Source organism: Nicotiana tabacum, chromosome 7 (assembly GCF_000715075.1).
Source record: "Nicotiana tabacum cultivar K326 chromosome 7, ASM71507v2, whole genome shotgun sequence".
NCBI classification, from domain to species: domain Eukaryota; kingdom Viridiplantae; phylum Streptophyta; class Magnoliopsida; order Solanales; family Solanaceae; genus Nicotiana; species Nicotiana tabacum.
Genome location: NC_134086.1, coordinates 150,031,469 through 150,051,418, shown reverse-complemented (window position 1 = coordinate 150,051,418; position 19,950 = coordinate 150,031,469). Strand labels below are relative to the sequence as shown.

At 35.3% G+C, this 19,950-nt stretch overlaps 2 protein-coding genes and 1 pseudogene across 2 annotated transcripts; 1 reads left to right on the top strand and 2 right to left on the bottom strand.

Moving 5' to 3' along the window:
- Positions 1 to 601: 601 nt before the first annotated feature.
- On the top strand, positions 602 to 7,742 carry LOC107808838 (mitogen-activated protein kinase homolog MMK2). Its single transcript, XM_075217853.1, has 6 exons — positions 602 to 1,042; positions 2,606 to 2,735; positions 4,233 to 4,370; positions 6,187 to 6,519; positions 6,783 to 6,966; positions 7,089 to 7,742. The coding sequence occupies exons 1-6, from the start codon at positions 879 to 881 to the stop codon at positions 7,259 to 7,261; spliced, it is 1,122 nt and encodes a 373-aa protein (XP_075073954.1). The 5' UTR covers positions 602 to 878; the 3' UTR covers positions 7,262 to 7,742.
- A 129-nt stretch (positions 7,743 to 7,871) lies between these two features.
- On the bottom strand, positions 7,872 to 10,741 carry LOC107808842 (putative polygalacturonase). Its single transcript, XM_016633406.2, has 6 exons — positions 10,609 to 10,741; positions 9,739 to 10,092; positions 9,173 to 9,293; positions 8,903 to 9,077; positions 8,740 to 8,810; positions 7,872 to 8,640 (listed from the first exon to the last, which is right to left on the bottom strand). The coding sequence occupies exons 1-6, from the start codon at positions 10,609 to 10,611 to the stop codon at positions 7,934 to 7,936; spliced, it is 1,431 nt and encodes a 476-aa protein (XP_016488892.2). The 5' UTR covers positions 10,612 to 10,741; the 3' UTR covers positions 7,872 to 7,933.
- A 143-nt stretch (positions 10,742 to 10,884) lies between these two features.
- Positions 10,885 to 13,266, bottom strand: LOC107808839 (putative UDP-rhamnose:rhamnosyltransferase 1; annotated as a pseudogene).
- Positions 13,267 to 19,950: the final 6,684 nt, after the last annotated feature.

The window sequence follows — 19,950 nt, the reverse complement described above, 5'->3', positions numbered from 1 at the left end:
CGTTACATAAAATGGCACATTTCATCGTTACGTAACGACAGATTTAACGATACGATACAATAAAATTTAAGTAACAATCAAAACAAACATCGTATTTAACATAACAATACGATATAATACAATAGGTAACAATCATCCAAACAAGCTGTAAGTGCATCTAGTATTGAAATAGTGAAGGCCAATGTTCAAAAGTTTGGCGAATAATATATATATATATATATATATATATATATATATATATATATATATATACATATATATAAAAATTTAAAAACATGAAATTACTTATATAGAGACTCTAAAAAAAATTAACCTTTTTTTTCCTGGTTGCTGTCTTTAAAATATATTTTATCCAACTGAGTAACAAAATGAAATAAGTCATCCGAAATTCCTATCGGAAATAAAGGTCACCACATAAATTTTTTTTTTACTTTGCATGCTACCAAGAAACTTTAGTTTTAGAAAAATCTAATGTAAAGTAGTATGGTAAAAAATTTGGGAAGACTATTCCACAAAGAAAAGAAAGGAAAAAGAGGCAAAAATCGACAAGTCAATTTCCTTGACGGAATAAGGGAAAAACAACAACAAAATAGTCCCGTTCATAAGTTCACACTTCACACACGTCCTTCCCCAAAATTTTCTCTGGAAAAATTGCTGAAAAGAGAAAGGAAAGTAAAAGAAAAGGAAAAAACAAAAGAAAAACAAGAAAGAAGGTCACCACTCAGAGAAATGTCAAAAGTGCTCTTCACATCTTTTTCTTGAAAGGCCACCGACAGAAATAGGCCCATAAAAATTGTCTTTGGAACTGGGTTTTGCCCAGATTTCAGTTATTTTTTAAGAAAAAGAATTTTCTTACTTCTTTTTGGGTTGATTTTATTATGGAGGCAAGTTCAGGTGATCAAGGTGTTCAAAGTAATTTCAAAGGAATTCCAACTCATGGGGGTCGTTATGTGCAGTATAATGTGTATGGTAATCTTTTTGAAGTTTCCAAAAAGTATGTTCCCCTTAGGCCTGTTGGTCGTGGAGCTTATGGCATCGTTTGGTATGAATAATACTACTACTATCCCTTTTTGAACTTCAAGTTTTTTTTCTTTGGATTAATTCTTCTTTTGTTTTTTTTAATAGTTTAGGTTGTAGTCTATGAGGAGGAACTAAGCTTGACCTATAGTGAACATTGACCTATACAAGTTATCTGTCAAAAGTCTTGTTAATTGATATGCGTGCATGTTGGCCCTGGTGACCATTGTGATTAAAAGGAAGATTGTGTGTTTCTGGGTATCTTTTGGTTTCAAATTTCTTTGATTTGGTCGAATGTGGAAGTTTGTGAACTATCAAGAAAAATTAAAGTGCCTTTGATAAGTTTCTTAGGTTGTGTTTAGTGCTTAGTTATGTGTTTTTTCTTGAGAAAACATAACCAAAAACTATCAGTGCAATTCTTATAGGTCCATCCTAACTGAATAGTTGTGGCACTGTTAAATACTTAAATCTGATATCTAGTCAACTGCTGTAGCTTCTTTAGGTCTAAAGTTTAATTTCAGGAAACTAGGAATACAACGTTTACTACTGCATGACTCAAGTATTTGCACAAGTTTATGGAACAAGCAGTTGCATTTCATTATGCTATCAGTGACCTCTCTAATCAGTCCACTTACTTTGGTGCACATTTAGCTCATAACTAGGCTACTGCTGTAGTTATGAATTACGAGAACTAGTGTGTGAAACTTGGCAGTTATTAGCCAGCTAAGTATCTTGTGAAATTGCTAGTCAGATATTTGAAAACCTAACTAGGTAAATTAGTTACCTGAGTGAACAAAAAGATACGTGATTAGAGATGGTCAAATTGCCGATCCTCCTTACATATTGAACAAAAAGAAGGTCAGAGGTCTCATATTGACTTGTACTAGGCTAGAAGTTTTGGAAGAATAAAATTTTTAAAGGTGTTAATGCAAGAATTGGCTTGAACCTGAAGTAAAATGGAAATGACCTCCTTGATGTGAAGAAAAGTTTCACCACCTGTAATTTGGTCTTAGGACGATGGGCACTTGGCTTGGAAAGTTACTAAGTTTGTGTTAAGAAGAGTGGCGGAGCAGAGATATTCTGACTCCTGATGAAGTTTTCTTATGTTGGTATTTCCTGATACAAAGAAGCCACTAGGTGTCCTATAATGAGTCGGGGGGCTTAAACTTAGAGCTTTTTGCTGCTGAAGATTGGCAAGTATGTTTTTCCCTATGCTGTTTCTTCCTTATTGTCATATAGGGAACTGGCTTTCATGTAACTAATTTTTTTACTTTCACTCTTAGTTTCATTATGTCACAACTATATCTAATTGACGCTCTTTAGATCATTCTGTAATATTCTTGAGAAAAAATTATCACATAATCTGCTAAAATTTTTGTTGTCCAACTAGTAGTAGTTTCCCTCCATGATCACTTTACTCTTAAATATCTATCTTGTGTTCGTAAGTGGAGTCTCGGCAAGAGAAAATAGAAGTTTTTGCCTTTTGCTTTTCCGAGGATCTTATATGTTGTCCTTGTCCTCTATTTAACTTATTTCCTCTGTTTATTTACTATGTGAAGGAAAAATGTGATTTTTTATTTTCCTTCAGTGCTGCTATGAACTTGGAAACACGTGAAGAAGTAGCTATTAAGAAGATTGGCAATGCATTTGATAATAGAATTGATGCGAAAAGGACACTACGAGAGATAAAGCTTCTTCGTCACATGGATCATGACAACGTGAGTATTGACATTGCTTCACAAATTCAAAGATTGACCCCACTCCTCAGATTGATCCTTTACTTTGTCATGTTAGCTTGCGCATTTACTTGCATGAAAACTGACTTATTTGTTATTGTGCTGGTCTTATTCTGTTTGCTGTTCAGTATCGCAACATATAACTTAGTAGTCTTCTTGTCATTGCAGTTTATAGTTTGCTGTTCCCCTAGCCATTTGTAAGGATCAATCCTTGTATATTTCTTTTTGTTTTCTTTGCTCCTTGGTTGTTACTGGTCATAATGAGCTGTTGTTTCCCCTTCCTTTCTATTTCTTGGGGGGAGGGTGGGTAGGTGGAATGGTTGTGAACTGTATCACAAATTACTAGAGTTGGCAGAAAACAGGGTTATGAACCAGAGATGGTTGATCTGAGAGAGATTTGAGGCGTCCAGAGCTACCATCTTTGCTTTGCTGAAATAATTATGTATACCACTTATTACCAAAAGGTGATAGACACCACTCACCAGTAAGAATTGGTAATGATAGTAGTTGTATTCACCTTTTAGATTTGTTTGAACTTTTAGATACCTTGCCTGTATAATTTGGAGAAAAGAAATTGATAGAAGAAGGAACTCCATGGAAATCAGGTTTTTAATGGCAGAGCTTTTCTTGATGGGTAGAAATTGAAGAGGGAAGCTTTTCTCTTGAGTTCTGGCAATGTAGGCGATAAAATTGAAGCCTGATTTCTCTGGAAAAAAAAGTGAAGCATGCTGGATCCTATATCTATCTCCTCCTGCCTTCAGTTGAAGCCGAGAGGTAAAGGAAGGGAAGATGTCTCGAGGGTCGTTACTTTTTATAGATAGTTAGCTGTAAAAAGAATAGTAGAAATTCCTTAGAGTACAGTTTTAGGTAAATAATGCTTTCAGAATTCCTTAGTAATGGTTAACCCTTTGCCAAGAGTTCCTGGTGTAAACTGTCTTTTGATTTTTATGTAAACTCTATTACTGATTTCATACACTCCCTGCAAGCTTAAAGAGAGGGAGGATGAATTTTTGGCTGTACATATTTGCTCCTTCTTGGTGCAGTTTAAATGAAATTTCTCACCTTATATTAAAAAACCTCATGACTAAGAGTAAGGTGATCTGTTGACTCCTATGCATAGAATCTGCTGTTAAGAAATTGGAAGCATGTGCATTAATGGTAATTTTTTTTTGATAAGGTAAGGTATGTGCATTTAGGGCAACTAATGCCCCTTACTGTTAAGATGGTCAAATTGCCGATCCTGCTTACATATTTTCTTTCAAGGATAGTTTCTTTCATAAATTCTTTTCTTCGTTTACTTTCCAGTGCATTTGTCTTATCTCTTATGTTAGATATTTTCCTATCTTCTTCAAGAGAATTTTATTTATGGAGTTATTCTTGTATTGCTGGTATTCATATTCTTTTCTTTTCTTCAGAATAATGATTCGACGTATCAGTTTTTTCAGAATGATAACATTTTACCTTTTATAATTACCATAGGTGATTGCCATTAAAGATATTATAAGGCCTCCACAAACTGAGAATTTCAATGATGTCTACATTGTTTCTGAATTGATGGACACTGATCTTCATCAGATAATTCGTTCCAACCAACAGTTGACTGATGATCACTGTCGGGTAAGCTAGACTTTCTTATGGTTTACTGATAACTCCATTTTATGTCATTTAATTAAAATTTAAAGCAAAGGGACACCTGGTCAAGTATGATGTTCAAGTAAAAATGAGAAACCATTACTCAACCAATCAACAAGGAATAGGTGACCCGTCTATAATTTCCTTTAACATAATGAATTCCCATGTAGCTGGTATAATTGGTTTCTGGATTGTTTTGTATCAAAGACTTGAACATAAAGTGATCTTTGGGTTACAAAGATGGTACTATTTGGCCTTGCTTTTGCTGTTTCTTATATCCACTACATTTAATAATCACTCCTGCTGACTTGGTATTTTAAAATTGTTTATTTTTTTTGTAATTCAACCCCCCCCCCCAAATTCCGGATTTAAGAGTCCAGCTTAAAAATGTTGTTGGATGATTTTTTGAGATTCTGCAATTTGTACTTTTACGTCTGGTAATTCCTCCATATAACTCTCTCTGTCCCAAAATGTTTGCACAATTTTGATCTGCAAAGGTCAAATTGGGCTTTGGTCACAGCTACTTTAGGACAGAAATTCAAATATTTTCGGAAGAAATGACAAAAATAATAAACTGCTTGGAAAATTCTATCATATAGAAGTTTGAAAGTCAACATGAATATAATTTTAGGGAGAGTAGCAAACAATCAAAAACTTTTTTTTTTTTTTTTTTGAAAACAGTAGTATTTAGAGATTTTGATTACAAGTAAGAATCAATTCATAGAAAGGCTCTATTGGTGGAGTAAAGTTTAATATCCACATAAAATCCAGCATTAATAATACAATGTTTGGTTACTACTTTTGCTTTCCTCATAAATAATACTTGCATAAGTTAAGGATAGAATGTGAAATAAGAATGTGGGTAATAGTAAATAAACCTTTATTTTTCTTAAAAGGTAAACACATGTTAAATTATAACATTGTATACTAACTTGTAACATATCAAGCCAAACATCCAAGTATCCAACAACAAGCTATACCTGCATTACTAATCTCTGGATAGCTTGTCTCTAGCTTGATATATACGCTGTTATATTAGATCCCCAGGTAATAAGGATAGTCCAACTTAATTCCAGCTCAAGAAAAGAAAAAGTTAACAAGGATTGTCCAAATATCTATTTCGTGTCAGGGGTTTCAATCTTAAGAAAATCTATGGTATCGTTCTGTTCCAGTATAGGATGTAAAAGAAGAGAGTTGTTTGCTTGATAATCTGAAGGAGGTGGAAGACAACTTTTTGGAAGTATATGAATAATGTATAACCCTTTCTCTCCATGTTATATTGTTTTTACTTGGCAAGCATACAAGCAGTAAACTAATAGTATATAAACTCCAATTAGGTAGTGATATTCACTGCATCCACATGACACTCAATGTGAAATTTGTCCATGCCAAAAACTACACTTGTTCACACATCAGGCTTATAGAGCACTGCTTTGTATGATATTACAAAAAAATCCACTGTAAGGCCAAGTTGTGAAGAGAAGGTTAAACAATTTTATGATTATTCAGAATTGAATGTGCAGAAGTCAGAAGGTTTTTTGCTGTTATTAACCGATAAAAAAAAGGTTGGAAACTTTTGTTCCCTAAACATGACAGGATGTGCAGTCATGAGTCATCTTAGTTATCCGAGTAACTGTGCTTGTCCAGATCTGTAATCTGGTCTCAATTTACTACTGTTTATAGCTACAATTGTGCGTGCCTATATTGCCTTAAAGAGGTCTATTTCTTTAGGATATATCTACGTTTTCCATATTGTGTACTTCCTGTACATGACTGGCCTTCTCCTTGTTGCTTTTTGTAGTATTTCCTATACCAAATATTACGAGGACTCAAGTACATTCACTCTGCCAACGTCCTGCATCGTGATCTAAAACCTAGCAATTTGCTTCTCAATGCGAATTGTGACCTTAAAGTTGGAGATTTTGGGCTTGCAAGGACAACATCTGAGACAGATTTCATGACGGAGTATGTCGTAACGCGGTGGTATCGGGCACCGGAGTTGCTCCTAAATTGTTCAGAATATACAGCAGCAATTGATATCTGGTCAGTAGGTTGCATACTGGGTGAGATGATGACAAGACAACCTCTCTTTCCCGGCAAGGACTATGTTCACCAGTTGAGACTTATCACAGAGGTAAATATGCATTATGTGTGCTTGTCTACCTTCAATGCCTATCCTGACAGATTCCATAAGTTTAAAACAGCAATGATGAATAATAACTGCTCTCTATAATGCTTTAACATGATCTGTGGCCTATCCAAGTGTATTTTGCTTCGAAATTTCTTCAGCTACCTGTTTATTTAGTTGTTAATTACTTAATTTGCACAAAAAGAGGTTCACTTTTGGTAATTTAGTCAGTTCAATCCTGATATGGTCCCTTTACTTGTTTAAAATAGCTCATAGGATCACCTGATGATGCCAGTCTTGGATTTCTCCGGAGTGATAATGCTCGGAGATATGTTAGACAGCTCCCCCAGTATCCAAGACAACAATTTGCTGCTAGATTCCCCAATTCATCTCCTGGAGCTGTTGATTTGCTTGAAAAAATGCTTGTCTTTGATCCAAGCAGGCGTGTTACAGGTAAAGACAATTCATTAGAACTTTCTTTGAGTCAATTCTAACTCATAATTCTATATTTAGAAACAAAGTTTTATGCTGAAACTGATTTTGCCATTGCTAATCCTCTTTATGATCTTTTGCAGTTGATCAAGCGCTCTGCCACCCCTACTTGGCGCCTCTTCATGATATCAATGAGGAGCCCATTTGTCCTAAGCCTTTCAGTTTTGACTTTGAGCAGCCATCTTTCACTGAAGAAAATATCAAGGAACTCATCTGGAGGGAATCCGTGAAATTTAATCCAGATCCAACTCACTGAGAGACACGCTGTTTTACAATTTATGCAGTTAAGAGTTCGGTGACATAACTTTGTAGAATACTGTATCAAACTTTGTAATGTTCCCCAGTAAAAATATAACAAATGCAGTGGAGGTGAGGTGAGTTCACGGCTCTGATATTAGCTTATGTTAGATTTGTTCTATTAATCTTTCAAGGTGATCAATGCTGTACAAAGGAGCTAAAACCAAACTTGAATGGCAGTCCATGATCAGAACATTTCCAAGTACCAATTCCATCTTGACACCAGATTCTTCTCTGAGTGGTAGGACTAGGAAATCCTGAGTGATTACAGCTTGTTATCCTGAAAATTTGACCTATTGCTTTCAAGTAGTTTGACGGTAGATGTATGTATTTTTTAGTTTGGATGCCCTGTGTGATTGTAGATCTGTATGCCTATAAACAAGCACCTAGTTTTCTTGATTGGCTAATTGTTCTTTCTCAGCTAAAGTGAGAATTTGCTATCTGGCATGTGTCGATAACAATTCCTGCTTGGTGCCATGTGCTTATGGTTTGTGTCTATTAGATGTGTTTATCATGTTGAAGGGTGGAACCATTATTTGTAGCATAAAATTGAGTGGGAATTCTATAAGTAGCCATGAAAAGAACTGATAGTTCGCTAAAATTATAAAACTGGTACATGAAAGGACAGCTATCAGTAATTCAATCTATAAGAACATCTTCGCATCTCTATGTTATCTATGGGTAAATTTTCTGTAGGAAAATCACACATCCTACTCTTTTTTGGACCCTGATAAGCCAGCAACTGACAAGGTGGAGGTTGCACATTGCTGCTAATTCCTTCAATATTAGTGCAAGTCCATGGATATTTCTTGGCCTTCTTTGCTAAACCAATTGTCACATTGGACATGCAGATTCCAGTGAAAGGATCCCCGGACATCCCCTCCAGCTGGGCGGCCATTGACACGTTCTCAGCCACCACATCCCGGTAATTGATCCCTTTTATCTCTGGTAAGGCTTTAGGATCCCAATGAGTGTCAGCGTGTGAACCATAGTTGCCTGTCATCCAAAATACCCATTTCATGGTGTGCAGTTTCATCCCCTTGACATATACATCTTTGACGAAGCCGCCTCGTCCCACGGCTGTCTTTATCCTTACCCCTGATTCTGTGTTGATGGCTGTAATGTCTTGAACTCTCACATCTTGAATTCCACCTGACATTTCACTTCCTAATGCTATTGCTGCACTGTAAGGTGAAATGCAAGTGAGACGTCTGATGATCAGATGACTTGTTGGCATTCCATATTTTATACCAAATTCATCCCAGCCACTTTTGACTGCTACACAGTCATCTCCGGATACAATGTAGTTGTCCTCTAGTCTTGTATTTGTGCAAGAATCTGAAAATTTGGAGAATAAGAAAAGTTGACTAAATGAATCAGCTTCATTGGCTTCTTTTATTAAAATGCTTTTAGAAAAAAAGAAAAGAAAAAAAAAACCTGGGTCGATTCCATCAGTGTTTGGGGATGTTACAGGTGCTAAAATAGTGAGTCCTTGGATAATGATATTGCTGGAATTTCAGAAGTATGAAGATTATGAAAAACTTGAGAAAAAAGTAAACAATCAACATGTTGAATAATGTAGATTTGGCTGATTTACCACCTGCTATAAACGGGATGGATATTCCAAGAAGGAGAGTTGACAAGGGTTAAATTTGATATCTGAATTTTATTAGAATGCATGAGTTCAATCAAGTAAGGTCTTGTGTATTTTAGCTTTTTCCTGTGAAATTGTTGCCACCAGAGAGCACCCTGCCCATCTATTGTCCCATTCTCACCTAATCATGCAGAAAAGACAAGTATCTTTTTTAATGTTAAAAGATAGAACATAAATTTATCATCTTCAAGGTGGATATAGTATGACTTTAGTTACCTGTGATGATGACATCTGTGAGGTTTGTACCAAAAATGAGACTGATATACCTGCCTCCTGGTGCATCCCTTCCATGACCATAGGATGGTAAGGGGTCTATCAGGGGCCACTGGTTTATTTCCTGAACCAATTCAATGGCACTCTTATTAAAAGCAAGAATAACAGGGAAGTTGCTTTGACTACAGAATCATGACTGTTAGGAATGAGAACTTTGAGTTGTCAAGACTTTTTTGACTAGGCTTGGCCCGGCGGCCCTATCGACTGGCGCTTCAAAGGGTGAAACACTCAGTCGTGGTTTGTCGACATATCTTCAATATGTGCCTTTAGTTTTTTGGTTAGAGTAGGGATGGCGCGAGAGCATAGTGTACTGCCCTGAGACTCTTTAATATTTACTTTTTCTTTTTCACAACAAGGTTTCTTGTCTAGTTGAGAACTTTGAAATTCCAATGCAAGAAAATAGATCAAGACTGACATACATATTGTATCATATCTTCTACTCTATTTTATGAAACTCTAGGAAAGATTAGAAAAAGAAAGTGAAGTAGAATTGAAAATATTAGTAGTACCTGAGATGCAAGAAGAACAGCATCCTTGTGAAGAAAAAGAGTGAAATGGCTAGTAAGATTGAAACTACCAGTGAGCCACTGACCAGCAGGGATAACTAGCTGAGCTCCACCATCTGATGCATATTGGCTCAGTTGATTCACTGCTTTCTGAAATGCCTTTGTGTTGAGTGTTTTTCCATCTCCTACTCCTCCAAAATCTTTTATAGATGCACTGTGCTTTCTGCAGTTTATTGCTGAGTATGCTAACTCATAGGAGGACCCTTCAAGAATTCTTGTCTTTCTTCCCTCTGCTCTTTCTATACTTGAAAACACCAGTCCCATAAGGACTAATAGCAACCAATCTGTCTTCACCATCTGCAAGAATATTATAAAACAAGATATGATTTCAATTCCCAACAGAGACAAAAATGCCAAAGCCTTGGTGGACTATGTTAGTTGGTACTTGTAATGATGAGAATTAGCAGGTATTCGGGTTATTAATAAAATAAAAGATATAGCAAGATATGCTTTTTCACATTTTTAGGAAAACCCATAATAGTGAACACAAAAAAGAGAGCAGCCTAGTGCATAAAGCATCTTGCATTCACGCAAGGTACGAGGAAAGACCACACCTCTAGGGTTGTGATATTGACAACCTATTGCTTTTAGGGCTGGAACCTATGACCTATAGGTCACATCGAAACAACTTTGTTGTTGCTTCAAGGTTTCCCTTCATAACAGTAAGCACAATTTACGAAAAACGTATAACTTAAGAAGCAATTATAATGGCATGTTTCTAGAAGTGATGAACATTTTGAAGGTGAAGAATTGCTTTTTAGAGCCAGCATTTGGAGTAAAAGGAGGTAAAATGAATTACAATCTGCACTTTACCATGGAAGAAAGGAGTGAAGTAAATGTTTTGGTAGTTCACTTGAGCTCTACACAACCTCTATATACTTAGCTTGAATATGGTGTATGGAGTTGGTTTGTTGTTTAGTTACAAATATAAACAAGTGGTATATATAGGCAAAGTTCGAAACTATTATAGGTGTGGGTAAAGTTTTACCATACCAACACTTACGTAGGATATAGACTCTATTAGAAACATTTCAACTTCAATATGATGAATCATGACATGACACAAGAAACTATAAAAGCAAGATATATAATTTTCCACCATGTTAGGTGTATATCGATTACATTTTTCATGTTGTTGGAAAAGTTAGATGGCTGTGGAAGCTAAGCATAAATTTAGCATTTCGAAATTCGAAGTCGCAAAATTAGGGGAAAAAAGTCAAAAGTGGTTTGTTTTTAGTCGTTTCAGTTAGGCAGTAGTTAGCAAGGGTCCCAATAAATTCAACTATTGTTGAAAAATAACCCCTTATTTCAATCTTGTGGGCTCATCTATAACAATATTTGGATATTCTTTTCCTTGGTAAAGTTATTACTATACTTAAAGGAAACATACTTTCTAATAACTGATCGAGTACTAACCTTATAGTGTAGTTCTCACTCCGTTTCAAAAAAAATTGGCACTATTACTATTTGGAAACTTTACAAGGTTGTTCTTTGACCATAGTTTTCTTAAATATTATAAATATTTTAAATTATGAATTATTATGACTTATAATACTCTTTATGTAGTTTCTGAAAATAAAAATTTTATTCTCAAAAACTTGAAGAATCTATGTCCAAATTTACTGTCAAAGTTAAGTGAAGGACCATCTTACTCTGAACTATGCCAATATTTTTGAAACGGAGGGGTAGTAAACATAATAAGTGAGAGGAAACAAGTAATTTTGTACCCCATCAATTGCTCTGCTATGTTTATTTATTAATATCAATAAAAAGTTACATTACATGGGAAGTTGAAAAAGAAACAGACCAAACATGATTTAATTGCCTACAGTACCAAAGACTAATGATTTTTCCAATCAGTTTTCAGATACTCAACAAAGTTAGCAATGTAAGAATCATGCAACTTCCGATCTCCAAAAATAGCAGTAGCTTTTGTTGTTCTTTCCCTAAGCTCTTCACTTTCTGTAGAAATCATGGCGTATGTCAATGCGTTAGATATATCATTTCTAGTAAATGAACCATCTTCTTCATTTCTCTCCACTTCAACACCGAGTCCTTTTTCTACTAGCATTCTTGCATTTAGGCCTTGATCATACATTAATGGCTGAAGAACAAGAACATGACCATGTTGCAGACTTTCTGCAACAGAATCCCAGCCTCCATGATTTAGATTGTAGGCAAAGGATCTGAATTAATCATCCAACTACTCTTCTGTAGTATCCATATGAATGGTAGCCCAGAGAGCTCAAGCCCATATGCTATTTCATGCACTTGGTCTTTACTCGGTTCCATTTCGCTTCCAAACCCAACGAATAAAACTGACATGGGTTTCTGTTGATCGAGCCATTTGAACATTTCCTGCCATGATATTGATTGATCATCATCTTCGTAATTGAAGCTACAGTTTCTTGATGTTTCAGCGGGTGGTAATAATCCAACAGGAATAGCAGGCTTGTCTATGACTTTATGTACTGCATCCAAATACTCACCATCAAATTCTTGGCAACCTCGTATAGCCATGGCTTGACATGCAAAAATTATATCGGCTCCACGATTGAGCATATGACACCCCTGAGGCGTCTTCTTCAAAACATGAAGACATAATCTCTAATGCTTCATACCTTCGGTAACACAAAGTCGACGATGGAATATGCAGCATCTCAGACGCTGGTGAGGTAAAACTTTCAAGCACTGACTTATCTGTAACTGATGCAGCAATTGAGAAACCTACTGCAGCAGCAGGAAAAATACTAAAGTAAATTAAAGGTATATCGTGAGTTTCAGCAAACTCAACTATCCAATATTGGGCGAAATCGACAATAATCCAATCTGTTTTTTTATCTGCAATGAACTTTTGGATTGGTTCTTGGAGAAGATCATAAGCTGCTTTCAAGTACTGGAGTTGTTCTAAATAACTAGGAAGATCAGAAGTAGCTTCAGCATCTTCAGGCAAAAGACTCTTGTCATCAAGAGTTGGCATTGGAAATTCCACTAGTTTTACAAGGTGTGTTAAGTTTGGAGGAACTTTAGGGAGTCTTTTGATATTTCTGGGAGTTGATATGAATGAGATATGAATTCCTCCTACTTTGGCTAAAGATAAGGAGAGATTGAAAAATGGAATAAGGTGACCAAATGCAGACCATGGTAGCATTACTACATGACCATCACTCTTAGACATATTTTTTTGCTAGATATTAGCTCTCTTAATTTCACTATTTGTGTGAATGAAAGAGGATACAACTCTTATATACATGTATAAATAGCATATTTTCCTTAGAAGTTTGGATGATATTGCGTTCAAGAGTGTGGGAATACCAAGAAATTAACCTAGTTCCCATGCATGAATAAAAAAGGTTGCGTTGCCTGCAGATTCAATCACTAGTTGTTTGGGATATTCAAACCAAGTAGTAGTAACAAAATATACAGGTGAAGGAACCAAGACTTGCCAATCCCACTCTCTTTTTTTCTTTCTTCTCCCGACTTTGACATAGGTCATTGGCATATAATGGCATATTGTTACATTGACTCGTTTAAATCGATAGTTTTTCATACATATAGAGGTTTAATTCAATATCAAATCTAAAGATACCTTCAACATGACACTTAATAATAGCACATCATGTTATGTATAGTTAAATAATATTTTATGTGATGTTTTATAGTTTCATACTAGTTGATATAGCATACACGCGTATCCTAAAACTAGTACACTTAAATGCTACAACTAACTTGTTTTCTCATCACATCAATCTAAAGTCTTGTTTTCAAGGGCACTTCATGAACCGTTTGTCAAGTGGAGGAGATTAAAAAAGAGGGATAGAGACGGTTTTTGTTCCCCCTTATTTGCTGGCAACTGGCAAGCCGGTTCATTCATCTATGTATCTGATTGCGGTTTTATATTTATAAGAAAATCTGATTGCGGTTTGAATCTCCCAAACAAAACTTTGATTAATTTAAAATCAACTGATTGAATGTGCAAGTAAGGCAATCTATTTTGCTACTAATACTGGCAAATAAGAACCATGGGAAGTTGCGTCGTTTCTTTGGTATTTCCTCACTATTTAATGCATGATCCAACTCCAAGCTTCTAAGGAAGATTGGCCAGCTAATATAACAGTTATCAGCCTCTTGGCTTTCACCTGGCTTCATACAAATAGTGTCATTGAGAGAGTATATGTACGAATTTAGCTAAAATAGAACGAAATTGATAAAGGATGATGTTCATGTAGTAGTAGTGCTACCATGGTTTGTATTTGGTCACCTTATTCCATTTTTCAATCTCTCCATAGCCTTAGCTGAAGTCGGTGGAGATCATGTCTTATTCATATCTACTCCTAGAAATATCAAAACTTGAAGCCTGCAATTCCAGTTGGATTACTACCACAACTTGAAATTAAACATTACCACCATCAACAAAGAATATATTCAAGTGGCTGGATCAACAAAAGCCCGGGTCAGTTTATTCTTTGGGTTTGGAGCCGAGAGTAAACGTGGAAATGACATCAGGTAGCCACTCTAAAGCGCTACTATTTAGAAATTAGCCAGTGTGTCCTGAATTTCAGTTTTTCAGAAAAAAAAAATATCCTGAAATGCCTTCAAGTTTAAGATATTTAGTTCAAAATTTTAGGACAAAATAAGTACCGACTAATCTCTAAATAGCATCCTTGAGAATGACTATATGTGCACTTGCCCAGAATAAAGACCTAATAGATGAAATAGCTTGTGGGCTTGAACTCTCTAGGTTACCATTCATATGGATACTACAGAAGCCCGGTTGGATTTCAGATGAAGTGGATCCACTGCCTGCTAGATTTGGGCCGAGGACAGGGGAGAAAGGGGTGGGGCACATTGGATGGGCCCCACAGATGGAAATTCTGGCACATACTTGTATGGAATTTTTACATTCCTATGCCATATAAGAAACTATATTACCCTGAATGTTTAAGGTTTAATATAATTACATTTAGTATACCTAATTACCAATTATATACTATTAGTGGTTTTTAAGGGTATTAATTACACTCCTAATTTAATGGTATCGTATATTCCTTCTAATACCACTCGCCCCACGTTTCTCTCTCCAATTCCCACACCTTCACCCATGTTTCCCTCCACACCCACGATTTCTGTATCAAAATCCCATTATTTCTTCCATAGCCAAGACTTTGAATTCGAATTTAGGTTTTCAAAAGACATTGTTTGTTTGGATTGGATGTAATTGCAAAGAATTGAGAATTCTCTCTACGTCTCTATCTATCTCGCAATCCTAAATTTCAGTAATATAAGAGGAAAGAAAAAGAGAGCAGCAATTCCACCATTAATAGCCATTAAAAAACTTTTGGATTCTAATTTGGGTTTTCAAAAATCATTATTTGTTTGGATTAGGTGTTGTTGTAAATAATTGGGAATATGATTTGGAGTTTATATCTCAATTTTGAGGGGTTTTAGTGAAGATTAGACTTGGTTTTGGCTGAATTTCAGATTGAAACTCGAAGAAGAAGAAGACATGACATACATTATATTGCAGAAATTGTAGATAAATTGTAGACTGTTGTTTATTTATTTTTGAGCTTTGTGTTTTTGTGTTAAAAGTTTTGATGGTAGCTTGTTATTCTACTTCGTCTGTTTGGAGCTAACTTGTGCAGAGGAGAAGATGTTTTTTAAGTTATACATATTGTTATACCTTTAAATTCAAGAAAGTTGGTTATATTGTATTTAAAGAGGCGTGAATTTGTAGAATAGGCTGAATGTGAGGAATGAGTCAAATAAGACTCACAATGGCTTGTTTTCTACATTTAATATACAACAAAACTACATATCATTTGAAAAATTAATATGGAAATACAGAATTTCAATGTTTCTATAAATTATCTACAAAATTTTTTAGGAAGATCTATCCCTTCATCATGTTTTTTTGGATTCCATATTTAGCATAGCAGTTTCATACGGAGTAACAAGAGCATATAGGAGAATCACAGAATTGTAGCATAATCGGGATTTTTGACATAATTGTGTTTTTCGCAGAAGATTTGTAGAAGTTTTAATCGTTTTTGATTTGTGAAAACAGAAAACAAAATATCTACAATCAGAATACAAATAATCTACAATTTCTCTACAAAATATCTAGAAACTAGGTATATTGAATTTAGTATCCCAATTCCCATTCAATTGTAGCATAATTGGGATTTTCAACATAATTGCATTTTTTGCAGAAGATTTGTAGAAGTTTTAGTCGTTTTTGATTTGTGAAAACAAAAAACAAAGCATCTATAATCAGAATACAAATAATCTACAATTTATCTACAAAATATCTACAAACTGGGTACATTGAATTTTAATATCTCAATTCCCATTCAATTGTAGCGTTGAGATTTTTGACATAATTGCGTTTTTCAGAAGATTTGTAGAAATTTTAGTCGTTTTTATTTGTGAAAACAGAAAATAAAGCATCTACAATCAGAATATAAATAATCTACAATTTATCTACAAAATATCTACAAACTGGGTACATATTTGGACTCGACATGCTTCCCCTGAAATATATGTTTCACATTTTTGATACATATTTTTGTCCAAAACAGTACTAAATCATCCACTTAAATATAATTTTTATACAATGTTGTTCAACTTTCATACAATAGGTAAATGAATAAAAGAAAAATAAATAAACAACTGTCTACAATTTATCTACAATTTCTGCAATATAATGTATGTCATGTCTTCTTCTTCTTCTTCTTCTTCTTCTTCTTCTTCTTCTTCTTCTTCTTCTTCTTCTTCTTCTTCTTCGAGTTTCAATCTAAAATTCAGTCAAAACCAAGTCTAATCTTCACCAAAACCCCTCAAAATTGAGATATAAACTTTCAAACCATATTCCCAATTATTTTCAACAACACCCAATCCAAACAAATAATGATTTTTGAAAACCCAAATTTGAATTCAAAGCTTCAAAGCTTTTTATTGGCTGTCAATGGTGGAATTGCTGCTCTCTTTTCCTTTGCTTTGTATTTTTGCCATAATTGCTTTTGTTTCAGAAGAATTGTAGACGATTTTGTCGATTTTGATTTGTGAAATCAGAGAAAATATTGAAATAGAGTTTAGCGCAAAAAACAGAGTACGAAAATTTTGTAACGAAGTCGACGATAGTGATTACTGTGCGTGATTTGCGTTGGAAGATCTGGATAATATTTAATTCCCCTTTTTTAGCGCGCCTAAATAAGGAATCCTACAACTATAATGATTCTTTATTTAATGCATTGTATATATTATGTAGAAATACTATTAGCATGAAGGGTAATATGCAAACTATGAACATATTTGGTAATATAGTTTCGTATATGCTATAGGAACGACAGTACACTAGTTCAAGGAAGGTGGGGTTCTGTTACAGAAATTCAGCAGCATGGTCATGTACTTGTTATTTTGGCATTTGTGTATGATCAAGGGTTTAATGCAAGTCTAATAGAAAAAGGCTCGGGAATTGAAGTGGGGAGAAATGAAGAAGATGGTTCATTTACTAGAAATGATATAGCCAAGGCAGTGAGCAAAAAAAGCTACTGTCAATTTTGGAGATCAGAAGCTTCACGATACGTTGCTAGCTTTGTTGAGTATTTAAAGAAGGCGAAATACATAAACGGTCACTTTAAATTGTTCTCAACGATCAGACAAACACCCGACCACCCGACCCAGTCAGCTCATCTTGCGTGTAATACACTCACCGAGACACACATCGCCTATCCATTCCAAACTTTAATAACAGTAATATACCTTAATGAAGTCTCTAATTTAAGCCCAAATCGGAACTCTAATTTTCACTTTATCTTCTCCATCTTCCTTCTGATATACCCCTCCATTTTGGTGACCTTCCTTTCAATTGGAAAGAATTTTTCAAATTCAGGACATTAGACAAAGAACCCGTTCCAAAACAGGATCCAAACAGTATTCCATAAGTTTCAGAGAAGAAAACCGTTTGCGCAAACAGGAAGATAACATGGGTAGATTCTCATCCAACAACACCGCCTCAGTTTCCGCCTCAGCTTTATAACCTTCTCCATCTTCATCTTCATCTTCAAGTCCCCATCTCCGGCGGAGGTTGAGCAGTTGGTTTCTCCATCATCAAATAGCCGCTTCAATCTTAATCGATAGCTTCTTCTCTTCCCCGGACTCTATAACTTGCTTCATCATCTTCATCAGCTCACCGTCGCCGGCGAAATTGGCGCTATCAATTTCTCCGCCGCCGAATTGCCACTTCATTTGATAGATAAATGAGGAAATCAAGGAATTCTATGATTAGTTATTTGGAAGAAACCCACTTGCTGGTTGCTTCTTAAATTGATGTTAAAACATTTACATAACTCCAATTGGACAGATTATTGGTGGGAATTGGTTCTTAATTATCAATTTTTTGGGTTTGGTCTATTATTTTTTCGTTGTATGCATTATTCTGGGATAACCTGGTGGATTTGAGTAGAAGGGACGGGCTGAAGAAAATGAAAGAGAGGGGATAGGGGAGGGTGGGAGGGGAAAGGGAGGAGCGCTGGTTTAGGAAAAGAAGTTTTTTTTTTAAAAATATATTTTTTATTAATTACATGTGTTAAATTCTTATGGAAAAATTACAGGTGTCAATTTTTGATTGGTCCATTTGACATGTCATTGGCAAATGTAACTCACGCATATGGCCTGCTATACTCGGGTGTTTACTTGAGAGTTCAAAACCTAAATGCCAATATTTTGGACTCAAAATACCTTTCTACTGTGTAAAAAAAAGATACTTTTCTACCTATAATGCGATATTATACCGCGCTATAGTTTAATGGTGTTTCTACCGTTAAAGTATAGCGCGGTATAATACCGTGTTATATATAGAGCTGTATAATACCGCGTTATATATAGCGCAGTATTATAACGCGCTATACCTATTTCTGAGCCCAGTAATTAGTTTCCTGCGTTTAACTGACGTAACTGTAATTCAAATATATATAGTACGGTATAATACCGTGCTATACATGCTTGTGGGCCCACCAATAACTCTCCTGCAGTTAACTGACATACCATTAATTTAAATGGGTATAGCGCGGTGTAATACCGCACTATACATCAAAAAATTCAACCCCCCCTCGGGCTTGGTATTGTCTTATTTAAAGGCGTTAGGATTTTATGAAAATCCATTCAAAAAATATTCAAACTTTTCTTCTTGTTATCAAGCATTTTTTATAATGTCTGAAGAGCCAAAAATAAGGGTTTCATTATATTGGGGAGAGGGAGGGTGAGGTTGTAATGGAGAATAACCCTGTGAGGTATAGCTCATCTCCACAGTGTCATGTTAAATTGCCGCTTAAATGGAGTACGATAAATTGATATCGTTGTTACGTAAAAAAATGAGTGTGAAGAAACGTTCAGTGAACCTTAAAGTAACCGTAGATTTCCGTATTCTGTGACTCCGCAGGGGTTTGCTTATTATTCTGAGTTTAACATCGAAGATGATAAAACTTTTAGAGATTTTTTGCGGATTTCGGATGAATACAGGGAATTTATTGTAACAAAATTGTTGGAAATGTACGTCAATGCTGAAGACATTGGCAATAATGAGATTGCGAAAAGCAGGGATAATCCCCAGTCATCGGGTGGTTATTCTGAAGCAGTTTTTGCCGGACAGATTCCTGATGAAAGAGTTTGCCTTGATTTAAATTTATCACCACCGGCGAATGAGCAGCGAGGAAATAATTTTTCGACTTTACATAATCCACAAGACGACTGGTAAACTTTAATTTTTCTACGCTTTAGCGATGTTTATTTTATGTTGAATTGTATTTGTATTAACACTCATATTTTTCACAGGGGGTACCGTCCGGATATGAATTTTACAAGTTATGACCCCGCTCCTAGTTGGAATATGCATAGTTCTGGCGTGTTGGATCACGGTGGTCTATCCGGGAGTCATCACCAACAAGAAAATGTCCATCATGGAATGTCAACACAGTACGACTTATTAGTGAAGTGATATAGGTATATGTAAAGTATTTATCAATTTGAATAGCTTATCATTTTGTTCTTTTTGTGCAGTGAAAACGAGCAACTTGATGTTCCTGACGTCACATAGTTTCCCGTAGACGACGTATTGACTCGTGATTTGGCAAATATGCAGAGTCAGGAAGATGA

Coding starts and splice junctions, on each gene's coding strand:
- LOC107808838 (XM_075217853.1), top strand. CDS start 879: ATGGAGGCAAGTTCAGGTGATCAAGGTGTTCAAAGTAATTTCAAAGGA. Junction 2,736..4,232: donor GTCACATGGATCATGACAAC/GTGAGTATTGAC, acceptor TAATTACCATAG/GTGATTGCCATTAAAGATAT. Junction 6,967..7,088: donor TCCAAGCAGGCGTGTTACAG/GTAAAGACAATT, acceptor GATCTTTTGCAG/TTGATCAAGCGCTCTGCCAC.
- LOC107808842 (XM_016633406.2), bottom strand. Junction 9,294..9,738: donor CTGTTCTTCTTGCATCTCAG/GTACTACTAATA, acceptor GAATTGGTTCAG/GAAATAAACCAGTGGCCCCT. Junction 9,078..9,172: donor CACAGATGTCATCATCACAG/GTAACTAAAGTC, acceptor CTGCATGATTAG/GTGAGAATGGGACAATAGAT.